Source organism: Eleutherodactylus coqui, chromosome 3, assembly GCF_035609145.1.
Source record: "Eleutherodactylus coqui strain aEleCoq1 chromosome 3, aEleCoq1.hap1, whole genome shotgun sequence".
Taxonomy (NCBI): domain Eukaryota; kingdom Metazoa; phylum Chordata; class Amphibia; order Anura; family Eleutherodactylidae; genus Eleutherodactylus; species Eleutherodactylus coqui.
The window spans coordinates 174439714-174453563 of NC_089839.1; the positions used below are offsets into that span (position 1 = coordinate 174439714).

Below are 13850 nucleotides of genomic sequence, written 5' to 3' on the forward strand. Positions count from 1 at the left end.
CAGCTCAGTGCACAAGTGCATTGCCCCAATGAATAGCTGATTGTCTGGGGTGCTGGGTGATAGACCCTCACCAATCTACTAGTGATGGCCTATCCTGAGTTTTGGCCATCAATAGTTTATGACTGGACAGCCCCTTTAAGCTGTAGAGATGTTGGATGATGCAGCAAGACCAAGACTCAACCCAACTCTGTATGGCTTGTGAAAGGTGCTTTACCTTGCACCAAAACGCGTTGCCTGATTAAAAGTTTCGTTTGATTAAAATATTCTGATCAATACTATGTACCCTGGAGCATAGTTCTATACCCTGTGGAGGACACTCTGAGGAGGGGGCATTTGTGCATCATACCCCCCTCCTTCCAAGTAAGTGTTATACCAAACCATTGCTTATATGTGATTCTGTCCTCAGCTCACTCCTATTTGAGCGCGGATTTTTTTCTGACGTTCCAAGACTCAACCCAAAGCACACAAGTGAATCAGCTAAAGAATCGTTTAAAACGATTTGTCTTTTGGAATGGCCAAGTCAGAATCCTGATCTTAATCTTATCGAGATGCTGTGACATAACCTGAACAGGGCTATGCATGGAAGGCATCCCAGAAATAATGATGAACTGAAACATATTTACAGGGAAGAATGATCCAAAAGTTTCCCCTAAAGGTTGTGCAAATCTTATTTGCAGCTAAAGGAAATGTTTGGTGGAGGTGAATGCTGCTAAAGTGGGATCTTCAGGTTATTGAATTCAAGGGTTCACTTATTTGTTGTCCCTGCACTGTGGATGATTAAACAAAATGACACAAACAATTGTAGCGATCACATCTTTTAGTTAGATTTTGTTTGCCTATAATTGTGATTTAGGTAATAATCAAACCATACTTTATTAGTAATCAATGCAGAAATCAAGGTAATTGCAAGGGGTTCATTTACTTTTTCTTGCAACTGTATGTGTATATCCTATTTACCATTTGAGAGCACTGCACATGCTTGTTTTTTTAAGAAGAACTTTAAGAAGCATTCTTTAACCTGATTCAGATCTAACAGCCTCCACAGTACTGTCTCCCAGGCCATCTAAGGCTTTGTTCCCATGAGCGTATATCAGCCCGCCGTTTTCATGGTCGGCCGATATACGCTACAATCTGAAGCATTGCATTCCAATGCATCAGATCACATGGCCAATATAGCGCCGGGTGCTTTTACGTCGGGTCCAAAAGATAGTCCTGGAACTAGCTTTTGGGCCGGAATACGTCAGCCGCTGCGTGGGCTCCTATGGGAGCCAGTGACAGCGGCCGGAGAAGGTAGGTGGGAGGGAGTTTAGCAACGTGACTGCTAAACTCCCTTCCTCTTCTCTCCTCTTCTCCTGCTGATTGCAATGGTAGGGGGAGGGACGGGGCGGAGCTAAGTGCCTCCTCCCATTGCTGGCTGGGGAAAAGGGGTGGGAGCTTAGCTCTGCCCTGCCCCACCCCCTCCCATTGCAAACAGCCAGGGGGGAGGGAGAGGAGGTGAGCCGGCGAGGGGGAGGGAAGGGGCAACGGCATTGCGGCCTCGGCATATATGCGCCGGGGCCTATGCCGTCTGAACGGGTGCACTAACGTTAGATTTGTGCGCCAGTTCACAAATTTTTACTCCTCAGATCGTAGCGTATATTAGCTGACCGTTAAAACGGCGGCCGATATACGCTTGTGGGAACAAAGCCTGTTGGTCCGTTTTACATCAAATGATATATTGTTTGAACGAGGGAATGATGCCACAGTTGGCTCGTTCACCCATGCCAGCTGTTTATATAGGCAGATACATCGTTGGCTCTTTCAAACAAGAAATCATTCAGTCTTTCATATTCGCTGTACCAGTGAATGAGAATGAACGATCGGTATTTAAGCTAAACGATAAGGGAACGAGCCAACAATGATTTTTATGCCTGCATAAAAATGAACTAAAGGGTAAACTTTATTGTTGGTCTACTGACCGTTGGCTGCGTTTACACTGAACGACTAGCGGTCATTTCTGCTTGTTTAAAAGATTCAACTGAAAAGGCAAAATATGCTGCAAATCCGCAGCAAAAAACCCATCAAAGTCTGCACCAATACTGCGGATTTTCCACTGCGGAGAATCATTACTATTTCCACCACGTGGTAACATACCCTAAGGGTACCTTCACACAGCGGAATGCTTGGCAGGTTTCTCTACTTGAATACCGCTTCAAATAACCACGTAAAAATCTGCAGCCTTCTGTCACGGTTTTTGACGCAGATTCGCACGCAGAATTTGCCCTGTCAATTAAAGAGAAGTGACATAACATTGATAGGGCAAATTCCATGTGCATATCAACAGCAAAAACTGTGGAAGAAAACTTTAGATTTTAACCCTTTTTTTGAACTCCCAGGAAAAATCCCTCCATGAATTCGGCCACGTGAATATACCCTTAGGGCAGCTTCACGCAGGTGTATTCGCAAGCATAAACTTTACTCACACAAATCGCTGACAACAGAACCCATTAATTTCAGTGGTTTCATTCTCATTTCACAGTTTTACATGTGCACTTTTTGCGCATGCAAAAAACTTGGACCTGCTCTATTTTCCTGCGCATTTGCGCACCAAAGGTCCTATAGAAATCTATGGGAGGTGTGCAAATGTGCGCAACAGGATGTGCAATTCCATAAAAAAAAGAACACATCTAGAACTCATTAGGCTAAATAGCCATTTAAATCCTGGCATGTTCAACTTCCGCACTCAAATGAATAAGCCCACAAAAAAGACTCATACATAGCGCAATTACGCTGCCCAGAGGCACTTGCATAAACCCATATGCCCGTGTGAAGGAGCCCTTTCTCTAGAAATAGTTCCTCACCTGTTAACGGGTTGTGTGTTAATGCAGCTCAGCTCCATTCATTTCAATGGAGCCATGGATATAACTAATGGGCAGGTTGTGTGCAATTTCTGAAATAAAGCATCAGAAGGCATTATTTTATAGAACAGGAGGAGCTGAGCGGATTGATATATAGTTTTACGGGAAAAAATTCATTAGAACTACTAATTAATTGATTTAAACCTTGGCTTAGTAGTCCAGTGGGCGGTCCTATCAGTGATTGACAGCCTTTCTGAGTGTGCACATAGAAATAGTTGTCAATCACTGATAGGACCACCCACTGGACTCCTAGACCCGAATGACCAGAGATTTAAACAGATAAATTACTAGTTATGCTGATTCTTTCCCTACAACACTATATATCAATCTGCTCAGCTCCTCCTGTTCTATAACACGATGTCTGCATATATCAATATATTTTCAACATGACAGGTTCCCTTTAATAGCTTTTCAGTTTATTGACAGACATTTGTAGAAAGCTAAAGACAAGTTTTGATTTCTTCAGTCGTCGAGTTGACAGAGAAGAGCGACACCCCTCTTTATCCAGTGCTGCACAGGTCTATCTGTTGGTAGCAGCATTGCAATGACAAAGTTGGTGGAATGTCCTGTGGTAGACAGCGTCCCCTTCCGCTCACTGGTCTTGTAGAGTGGACACACATACGACTTGGTCTTCTTTATATTTGACTTTTTATCTAAAATGAAAAATAATGTAGTTTGAATGTAAAGTCTAAGTCATACAGGGACAGGGAGATGATATGGGGTATGAAAAGAGCATGATCACCTTCTTTACAAGTTTCATAACCATTATTCTCCAGTACCTTGTCTTATTTCATTCATTTCTAAATCCAATTATGTTTCATATTTTCCCTGCATCTCTTAGGCCCTAATGCACATGATAATGCCGTGAGGATGGAGCCGGTATGACCAGGGCTGGATTATTTTTGGAGCAGTTGGAGCAGTGGCTTCAGTAGCTGAGATGTCCATCATTGAGGGGGCCCCTTGGCTGACTGTTTTCTGGCAGACTGAGGAAAGACCCCCAGACACTTGTTCTTACTGGTTCACAAGAACCAATGAGAAACAATTAGGCCCAATTCTGTGTAGGTCTGAAAAAACAAAAAGCCTGTATAATGACCTGCTATGTTCCCCCAAGCCGCTCTGAAATTGCTCTTCTTTTCTTCGTGGTCAGCGCTAGTATGTCTACGTGCCATGCCATAATATGAGAATGGCACTGCCCAGTCCCTGACCTCCTAGTCTGAGGCTAAGGATTAGCCAGCACTGGTCACCTGTCTCAGTATATACCATGTATCTATGCTGACCTGAAAATTAAAGGAGTATTATCTCTTATTAGAGCATAATATGCAGCAATGTTACCTACAGGGGTAGAAGAGACAGCCTCATCTATTACAGGAGCAGAAAATTTACCTTCTGCAATAATTTACCCATTGTTTCGAGGAGACTATGTAATTGCAGTGCACAATGCCAGTTTGTCATTGGAGAATAATAAGTTTATTGCAGAAATATGGCGTACAGTGCTATGTTTTTTTAATGGAATCCGCTAAGGACCTGTCCTGACGAAAAGGCACTATTAAAAGAGGGGGTCAATAACAAGATCTATTACTATGAGAGGGTGCAAAGGGCACAAAGGCTGAAGGAAGCAGCAGAGGTAATTGCTGAACCACTTGTCGTAATCTTTAAAAATTCCTGGAGAACAGAAGTCCCAAAAGATTGAAGAAGCACAAACGTTGTCCCTATCTTTATTAAAGAGAAAAAGGCGGACCCAGGAAATTACAAGCCTGTGAGCCTGACTTCTATACCGGGAAAGATCTTTGAACAAATTATTAAACAGCATATATGCAAGTTCTTGGATGAGAATGGAGTAATTAACCAGAGCCAGCATGGGTTTGTAACAAACAAGTCATGCCAGACGAATCTAATTTTCTTCTATGACACAATCACTGACTGAGTTGATCAGGAAAATGCGTTAGATAGAGTGTATCCTGACTTTAGCAAAGCATTTGACAACGTATCTCATACCATCCTTATTGAAAAAATGACCGAATATGGGATTGACAAGGCAACTGTTAGGTGGATTCACAACTGGCTGAGTGATCGTACTCAAAGAGTAAATGGTTGCACATCCAAGTGGAAGAATGTATCAAGTGGGGTACCACAAGGCTCTGTCCTAGGCCCAGTGTTGTTCAACATTTTAATAAATGACCTGGAGAAGGGAATTGATCGGAAACTGATCAAATTTGCTGATGATACAAACCTAGGAGGGATAGCTAACACTAGAAAAGAGAGACAGAGGATTCAAAAAGATCTAGAAAAGCTTGAACAGTGGTCGGCGACTAAAAGAATGGTATTTAACAAGGAGAAATGCAAAGTCCTTCATCTGAGCAAGAAAAATGAAAAAGGCACATACAGAATGGGAGGAATTGGGCTAAGCAGCAGCACATGTGGAAAAAGACTTGGGTTAAGCCATATGTTCTATTTGTCGGTGAAGGCGTCTAGTTTTCTGCCTTGGATTGCTAGCATTTTTTCATATAGACAGTTGTTTGAAACTATTAGTATAATATGAAAGATTTTCTATTGCTTTTCCAGTTTTGTGCTATCGTCAAGCGGGAAGTGTTTTTTCTTGTTTCAAAATGTTAACAGTGATGCTAACAAAACAATCGGAATATTACAGGTTACAGTTAACTTATGAAGCGAATCTATACATACAGACCATATGCTGTATAAGAATGAAAATAAAACCAAAATACAGGAAAAAAAGTCAGTGAAATAAAGCTGTACATCACAGGAAAAAAACACAGCAAAAATAATGTTGATAGCTGGAGAAAAAAATAGGCTAGTAAAACCACCACATGAGTACAATCCCAAAAAATGGTTTGGTTCTTTAGGACCAAAACACCCTGGTCCTTAAAGGGTTAAACATATCAATTCTTCTTATCCCAACATCTGCGATTAAAAGACTGTTAGGCTGCCCATATGCATAATTCATCTTCAATCTTGACAAAACCAGTGAGTTTGTACAACATTGATGTAATGTGTTTGGCCATCTTTATAGTCAGTAATATACATTCATAGTGGTGGTTGTCATTGGAAAGAGTTGACAGGATTGTTGTCAGACACACCCTTAGTAGTTCCGTTGAGCTCCTCTAATGCACAGTGAAAAATAATTTTTCCTCCATCAAATTCTTGTATATTACCTATGCAGACATTGCACTACCAAGGAAAGCAGTGAGATTTCAGCTCTGAAGCCTGCAGAATTGTAAATGCAGTTCTGGACATAAATATCTGTAACCAGGGGCCGACTGTGGCAGGGGACAGGGAAATGTACCCCTTGGGGCAGCTGGGTGGAGCGAGTGTTTTGGGCAAGTGTTCTGTTTACTGGTTGTAGTACTATCACTTACATCGAACCACTTCTACTCCCATCTTGTTTCCTTCTCTCTGCGCTTTGAAGAGCCAGGCCATAAACAGAAGAAAAGGAAGTTGTACCGACAGGCTAGGATGGAACACCTGGGCCACCCAAAACACTTGCTCCACCGGGTGGTCCTGCTGTGTCATAGGGAAGCAAGTTGCAGTAATCAACTGAGTTCTGGGGGCCAGCAGCTGTGGGGAGGGTGGTACTGAAGGGTCCCACTTACCTTGGATGTGCAAAAAAATAGACAAAGTTATTTATTAGTGATGGGGCTACTGAGGGGGCCAAATTAATTTGGGTGGTGGCAAGTCAGACAGGGCACAATTATTTGCTGGAGAAGGCCAAATAGGGGACACAATTACTTTATATGGCGGCACAAAGGTGGTGCAATTACTTTGTGGGGAACCACAGAGGGGATATAATAAGGCCTCATGTTCACGGGCATAATTGAATTGTGGAATCCGCGTGGTTCTCCTGCACGGATGATCCGCAGTTCAATATGCCCATAGATTATCATTGGGCATCCACAGGTATTCTGGGACATCCGCAGGTATCATTGAGCATCTGTAAGCATACCGGCGTGCGGATCGCACGCGCGGGAAAAAATTGCAGCATGCTCCATTTTCTGTAGTTTTCCCGCACGGACGGCTTCCGCAGGCTTCCATTGAAGTCAATGGAAGCCATCCGGATACGCGGCAAGTTCGCAGCTGACACTACGGACTACGGGAAAGCAGGAGTTTAATAAAAATAAAAGAAAGCATGGCGCATGCGTGCGGTATGTCGCTGGCATCCCGAGCGCATCCAGCATGCAGAAGAAAGATGATCCAGCCACGACAGAGGAGAGCTCTGCAGCGTAAATGTATTTTTTGGCCGCATGTCTGTGGACCGCGGCACGTCCTTGGTGTCAGCTGAGGATGTACCGCAGATCCGGACGGCTTCTATTGACTTCAATGGAAGCCTGCGGAAGCCATCCGTGCAGGAAAACCGCAGGAAATGAAGCATGTTGCGTTTTTTTCCCGCGCATGCGGATGCCCAATGATGCTCTATAGGCATACTGAGCTGTGGATCATCCGTGCGGGAGAACCACGTGGATTCCTCAATTCAGTTATGCCCGTGGACATGAGGCCTTACTTTGTGGGAGGCAGTAGAGGGGATATAATTCCCTTGTGGAGGGAGGCCAAAAAAGTGGAATTATTATATTCAGGGAGCATAATGGATATTACTGTGAAGGGCACTATTACTGAGGGACACAAAGGAAGCAATATTTCTTTTGGTGGTCACTATGGGGGAACTATTACTTTGTGTGGCACAAAAGGGGGCACTAGTACTATGTGGGCACCGAGTAGGGCATTGGAGGTAATGGCAGGATGGGAAGAGTGAACAGACAAGTTGTGGCTGGAAGAAGTAGTCATGGGAGTCTGGGCCCAGACGGATAAGAATAAGGAAAACTGACAACTGTAATCAAAGAAGACATCACCTGTGATCACTAGATGTAACTGCACTGTAATCACAGTAAACAGGTTATGAATGGGCTGCTGCTTGTTAGCCTGTGTGGGTTGCTTGACTCCCAGGAAATTTGCCAGCCAGACCCTGTCTGTAACTATGGCTTAAGGCCCTTTTACACGGAATGACTGTCGTTCAAAAAAAAATCGCTCAAATGAGTGAAAGTGAACGATAATCGTTTAATCTAAACGCAGCCAACGACGAACGATAATCATTCACTTTTCGTTTGTCGTTCATGTTTAGAACTAAAAATCATTGTTGGCTTACTCACTAATCGTTTGTTTTAAATTCAGATCGTTCAGTCGTTCTCATTTACTTATACAGCACTTTTAAACAACTGAACGATTTCTCATATGAACGAACCAACAATGTATCTGCCCGAGTGAACTCTGACATCATCCGCTTGTTCCAACGATATATTGTTTGGGGTAAATGGACCCTTATAGATATTAATGTCTGGAGCTGCATTCACAATTCTGTGAAAAAGCAGCATGTGGTCAGATGAATCCAGCTTTCTATTGCACCACGCTGATGGGAAGATCAAAATTTGGCACAAACAGAAAGAATTGCTGATCCCTTCCTGTCAGGTGTGAACAGTTGAGGCTGATGGAGTTGGAATACTGGTGTGGGGAATGTTTTCACGGCATACCCCGGGTCCAAAGCTCCTGCAAAACAATACCTAGTGGAATCTACGCCATGATGAACTGCTGTGATTCTGAAGGCTACAGGAGGATCGACAATCAAATGTATTCCTGCCGCTTTTATGTGTCCATAAAGTGGACAAATATCCCCGCCTGACCACGTGTATCCTGACCCAAACTCCAAGCATTATAGGAATCTATGACCCAAGTATTATAGGAAGCTATGATGTGCTGAGTTCGGGTCAGGAGAGTCGCGGTCAGGCCGGGACACTTGTCTGTATTACCGACACATAAATACATTCGGCTTAATAAAGTGGTAATTCAGTGTAGATCTGTGTGTAAAATTCTCTGTACAGCTGACCAGAAATATCTGCCAGTGCAGCAGATGTAATCTAGCCTGATAACAAACTGCTGAAGAGGCTGGGTAGTCACATTAGGAAGGATGAATGCCCTGGAGATGTGTACTGACTTGTATACTCAGTAACATAGAGGTGACTGTCAAATCATCACTTCGTACTTTATGTTCAGTGTCGCTTTTAATAAGACCAAAACGTTAATTCCCAAATGAACAATACAGTAATCTCTCCTTTAATATCATCAAGTCATTCCACGCCATTTTTGAAAGGAGGAAAAGCGTCCGATCATTTTGTTTGTATAACTCTTGTGTAGACCTATATGTTCATGCTAACAAACTGCAAACAGGCTTGCGGCATCATATGGTTTAAGGAGGATGCCAGGGACTGCGGGTGGTATGATGGAACTAGTGACCTCCTAAGTCTCAGGAGATCCAGGAGTCAGATTGTACCTTATAGGGTTTGGGGATGGACTCTACAGCCAAATAAAAGCCTTACCCCGTACATGCTCCTTCCTCTTCTTACCTCTAACCGAGATGTAACCCGTGGGAGACAAGATGAGCCAGTGTCTTCTACTGCAGGATGGAGGATGACCTGCTGCAACAGACGGTCCAGCGGTTGGCAGCAGGGTCTACAGTGTAGATCCAGGACCTCCTCTACATGGCAGGACAGCCATGGTCTGCCGCAGCCAGGTAGAAACGGCGATAGCACTGCGAGTAAGGCCACAGTGGCAGGTCTACCCACCCTCCAGGCTAAGCCCCAGCCCAGACGTGCGGCCTGGTTGTGACAGCAGGATTGTAATGGGGCTTGGGACTTTGACGCAGGTGGCAGCGTACGGTCACCCACTTCTTCAATATCCCTCAATGTAGTGCTGCCTACCCCTCTTCCATTGCGGCCTTCCAGACACCGCAGGTACTTCTGGGAGGGCTGCAGCCGTGCATGAATGCGCGCTGGAACCATAGCATTGTGGGCCTACATCGCCCACTGTCTTTCGGGAACTATCTCCAGTCAGGCCACCTGCCATGCCAGCTGAGGTTACCAGGCGCTCTAGGCCCCGCCTTGCAGAGCCAGCACGCATGTAGCAGCCTGTTCAGTCCAGCCTGGAGGTCTCTTTTGCCCTTTCTTCAAGGCCTATTCCTCTACCCGGCGCGCAGGAAAGTTCCCACACAGCTGCGAGGACTATGTGGTTTCCAGTACACAGGGCAGCCATTCGGGTCACAAGGTCCGACACCTTGTGGGAGTACATCCATGTGACAATTGCTTCATCTCTAGCTGCGTTTCACACACCCCCTGATGGCCCTACTGTGCAGACTGTTTTCACACAGGTGCTAGTGCACTTGGGCGATACCGCAGTTCTTAATGCAGTCACAGACTTGGATCAGGGGAGAGATGGGGCTTCTGCCAGACACCATTCTCCTGTCCAGTCTGGTCCTTGTCTTTCAGGTTTCGGGGAGGATTGCTGGGGGAGATGACACAGAGGTGATCAGCTCCAACATGGTGGATCTCTCATGTGGCCAGAATGTCAAGCTATTGAGTGGTCCAGAAGCCAGTGATCCTCCTCCTCCTCCCGTTTTTCCTTGAAGTCCTCTTTACCAAACTCAGGGCCATCTCGGAGACCACACGAAGGGAGACCCACACTAGGAACCAGGATTCAACGTGAGAGTGACAGGATAACCAACATCATGCTAAGGCATGGACCAGGCCAACAGGCACTATCTGTTTGTTTACCCTAGTGAGTTGCCATCGGAGGGTCTAACAGAGCCCAATGTTGAGGAGGTCCCCTCAGAAGGACATCTTTTCAAGTTAAGAGCACTTGAATGGGTGCATGGCTTCACCCTGAAACTGTGCTCAGGGAGACTTTACTTCCTTCCTTAAATAGTTTGAGCATTGGCAAGGAAAGGAAGTTGTTACTCCTCCCATCACTGGGAAGGGTTCTCAGCTCCCCACAGTGGCTATGAATCGGTCATGTCAGGTTTAATATTTCGGGATACACATTTTTGTGGGGTTGCACTCATATGTCCACCATGACCAGAAAAATATATGGCTTCAGTAATTCATTGATGTTTGATCCTTGATCTCAGTGGATGATATTGTGGTCAACAAACAACGGATGTTTGAGTGAGGGTCATATAGGAAGTAGAAAGTGGCTAAAATGTTTGGCATTGGCTGCAAAGTTTTGCGACTCTGCCCCATGTCACTTGCCAGCATTACACGGAAAAAGTAGCCGACTTGTTTGTCTACTTAAACACCATTTTTAGTGTCTGCAAGCTGTATGAAGGTTCAGCTTGGTAGCATTGCGACAAACAATTTCATTGGCGACTGACTTCTTTGCTCGATCTTGGCTAGGTAAATAAGGTAACTGCAAACATCTAGTGAGTTCTCTCAAAGAAGATGAAAACTGTTCCAGTTCGTCCCAAAAATGTTCAATAACATTCAGGTCAGGACTCGGTGCAGCCAGTCCAATCGTACAACATCCAAATCTTCAAACCAACATAAAACAGCGTTGGATTTTTGATAAAGCATGTTATCTTGTTGGAAGTACTGCTGCACATTTCCAGAGTATGGCCACATTGTCGGCTGCAAATTATTGTCTAGAATATCAAGGTACACCTCTTTGTTCATGTTTTTTGTCACTAGAATCAACTGACTGAGACCGTGTCATGTAAAACATCCCAAGACCATAATGGAACCTCCACCTTACTTAACTGTTGGTATAACACACTTAGGCAAAAGGCGTTCCCCAGGCTCCTCCACAACCAGGTACATCCATCTAATTTGAAGATTGAGTAGTGTGATTCGTCACTCTATAGAACGTTCTTCCATTGCTCAACTGTCCAATGATGACACTACTTGCACCACTGTAGACGGGCCAAAGCACTGCTCCGGCTGACACCTCCAAGGGTTTGCATCTTATGTAGCATGATTTAGGACATGTGACATGCTCATAAGACACAAACCATTCTACTGATAGGGGTGTCCGAATACTTTTGGTAGGATAGTGTATAATACTGTATGGTGATGGGCAAAAGCTGACCCAGAAAAGTACCAGAGTTACCATGCTCAGTATCCTTAGGGGCCATTAAATAGCTGCACAGTGTTCTAGATGTGTGTTTGACCCAGCAGAATAAAAACATGGAACGTGCAATAAATCTTACATTGGTGGAGGGTGAATAAATGACAACAGCTGTCATGTCACTCACATGTCCCCTACTAAGACAAAGTTCTATATCTAACATTGCGGTTCTGCCAGCTGGATACACAGAGTACAGTAATGTTGTCATTGCGGAAGTCCTCCAGATCCTGATCACATGGAGATTAATTCACAAATACTTGTCCTATATTGTACTACACCAATGTCCTGTGAAATACAAGACAGCTGTGAAATTTTTTATTAGTGCTTGAGTAAGGTCAGAGGAGCTAATGAAGGAGATTTCAATATGGAAGATTTCAGTATACAACTGCAGCACAGTGCAATGTGCTAAGTTAGCAATATGAACTTGTAAAGGCGTAGTGGACAAATACATCTACTGTAAGTATTAGCGGATTGATGGAAAACCTATTAGAGAAATCCGATTTCTATCAAATAAAAAGAAAATGTATCATCGGCAAATATTTCTGTAAATGAAAGAAATTAAACATTAAAGTTACTTGTTTAGAAAAATGATTTTCAAATATCCTATTAGTGATTTCCGAGATAAAAAATAGCCTCCTCATTCAGAACTTCTCTCAATTAGCCAAAGTTTAGAAAGACCATCTCTTCCTCTGGAGGACCCAGTATATCTATTGATTTAATTTTAATTGGAACATTGCAATGCTTCATTTGTCCTGTGGTGGCACTGCAGGGAAACTGAATACTTGCTGTCAGGTTCTCCTGCAGATTACAGATGATTACTTGGAGCCCTAGCAGTGGAACAACCTGTGATCAGCTTATGTTTGGGGACCCCTTTTAACAAAAAGGGGATAGTCCGAAGTAGACAATCAATTTAAAAGGTTATGGCATCTTGAATATTTGGGGCATATTCACAGGATATGCCATGAATGTCTGACTGATATGGGATCAATTTCTGAAACCTGCACCTCTCTCCAGGACGGAGCTCCCCGCTGCCTCTTTGTGAGGCAGCCGTAGCATACCAGCTGTGATTGCATGGAGAGGTAGCTGGGATCATGAGAAACAACCAAGCTCACTGTGCTAAAATGGGAATAGCAATGTAGTGGGGGTTTCCTGGACTACACTAAAATATCCTCAGTTTAGGTCAACAATAATTGATCAATGGGGGTCCATAGCTCTGGATCCCAGCCAATCAGATGATTAAAGAGGATGTGGGGCTCTGATGAACACTATGGCCTCTTCTCAGGCATGTGATGTTACATTCATCGGTCACATTGCCAGAAAGCAGCTCACTCCTGTTCAAGTAAATGGGATTGGACTGCTATACCAGGCACAGTCTTATACAATATACAGCGCTGTAACTGCTGTGGACTGAAGTGGCTCTGGCGCTCACCCAAGCACCACTGTCATTTCAATCAACTGACAGTTGGTGATTCTGAGTGGCGGACCCCCTGGACAACTATTCATGACCTATCCTAAAGATAGACGATCAACAGTTTAGTCCTGGAAAACCCCTTTAAGATTTTATCTATGCTATTTTATGAGCTTCAGAAACATAAGGGTTTATTCACGGACGACCGGGACATTAACATCCCCAGCACAAATCAAGATCAATGTCTTTAATATATAATATTTTGTCATTGTTCACTTACTTGGTTTAATCCAAATTATCGGCACAGAGTCAAATAGGATCTTGGGATGCTGTTCTGCGAGTACTCCACTGGTGAAAATGATTAAAGACAGCAATGTAAAAACTTTGCACTGTTCATTATTTTAGTTTTACCAAGTTCTCTATGTGTTACTTCTTTAATAAATATACAATTCTAATTGAAAGTTTGATTAGGTCGTCCAGTTTTAGTTTTTCCTATTCACTTACTATAGGAAATAATTGCAATGCATTTTTTGCAAATTGGGCGTTTAATGTATTGCATTTTTTTCAGTTTGCATGATGGATATAGTTACTAA

General features: G+C 43.7%; 1 protein-coding gene across 2 annotated transcripts in view; it reads right to left on the reverse strand.

Moving 5' to 3' along the window:
• Positions 1-3291: 3291 nt before the first annotated feature.
• Positions 3292-13850, reverse strand: part of DNAH12 (dynein axonemal heavy chain 12) — a 133483-nt gene continuing 122924 nt past the window's right edge. For both annotated transcript variants that reach the window (XM_066596565.1, XM_066596564.1), the window contains 2 exons: positions 13538-13605; positions 3292-3550 (listed from right to left, as the gene is read on the reverse strand). In XM_066596565.1, coding sequence (XP_066452662.1) covers positions 3360-3550; positions 13538-13605 — 259 coding nt within the window. In that variant the 3' untranslated portion in view covers positions 3292-3359. The remainder of the gene's footprint in view (positions 3551-13537; positions 13606-13850) is intronic.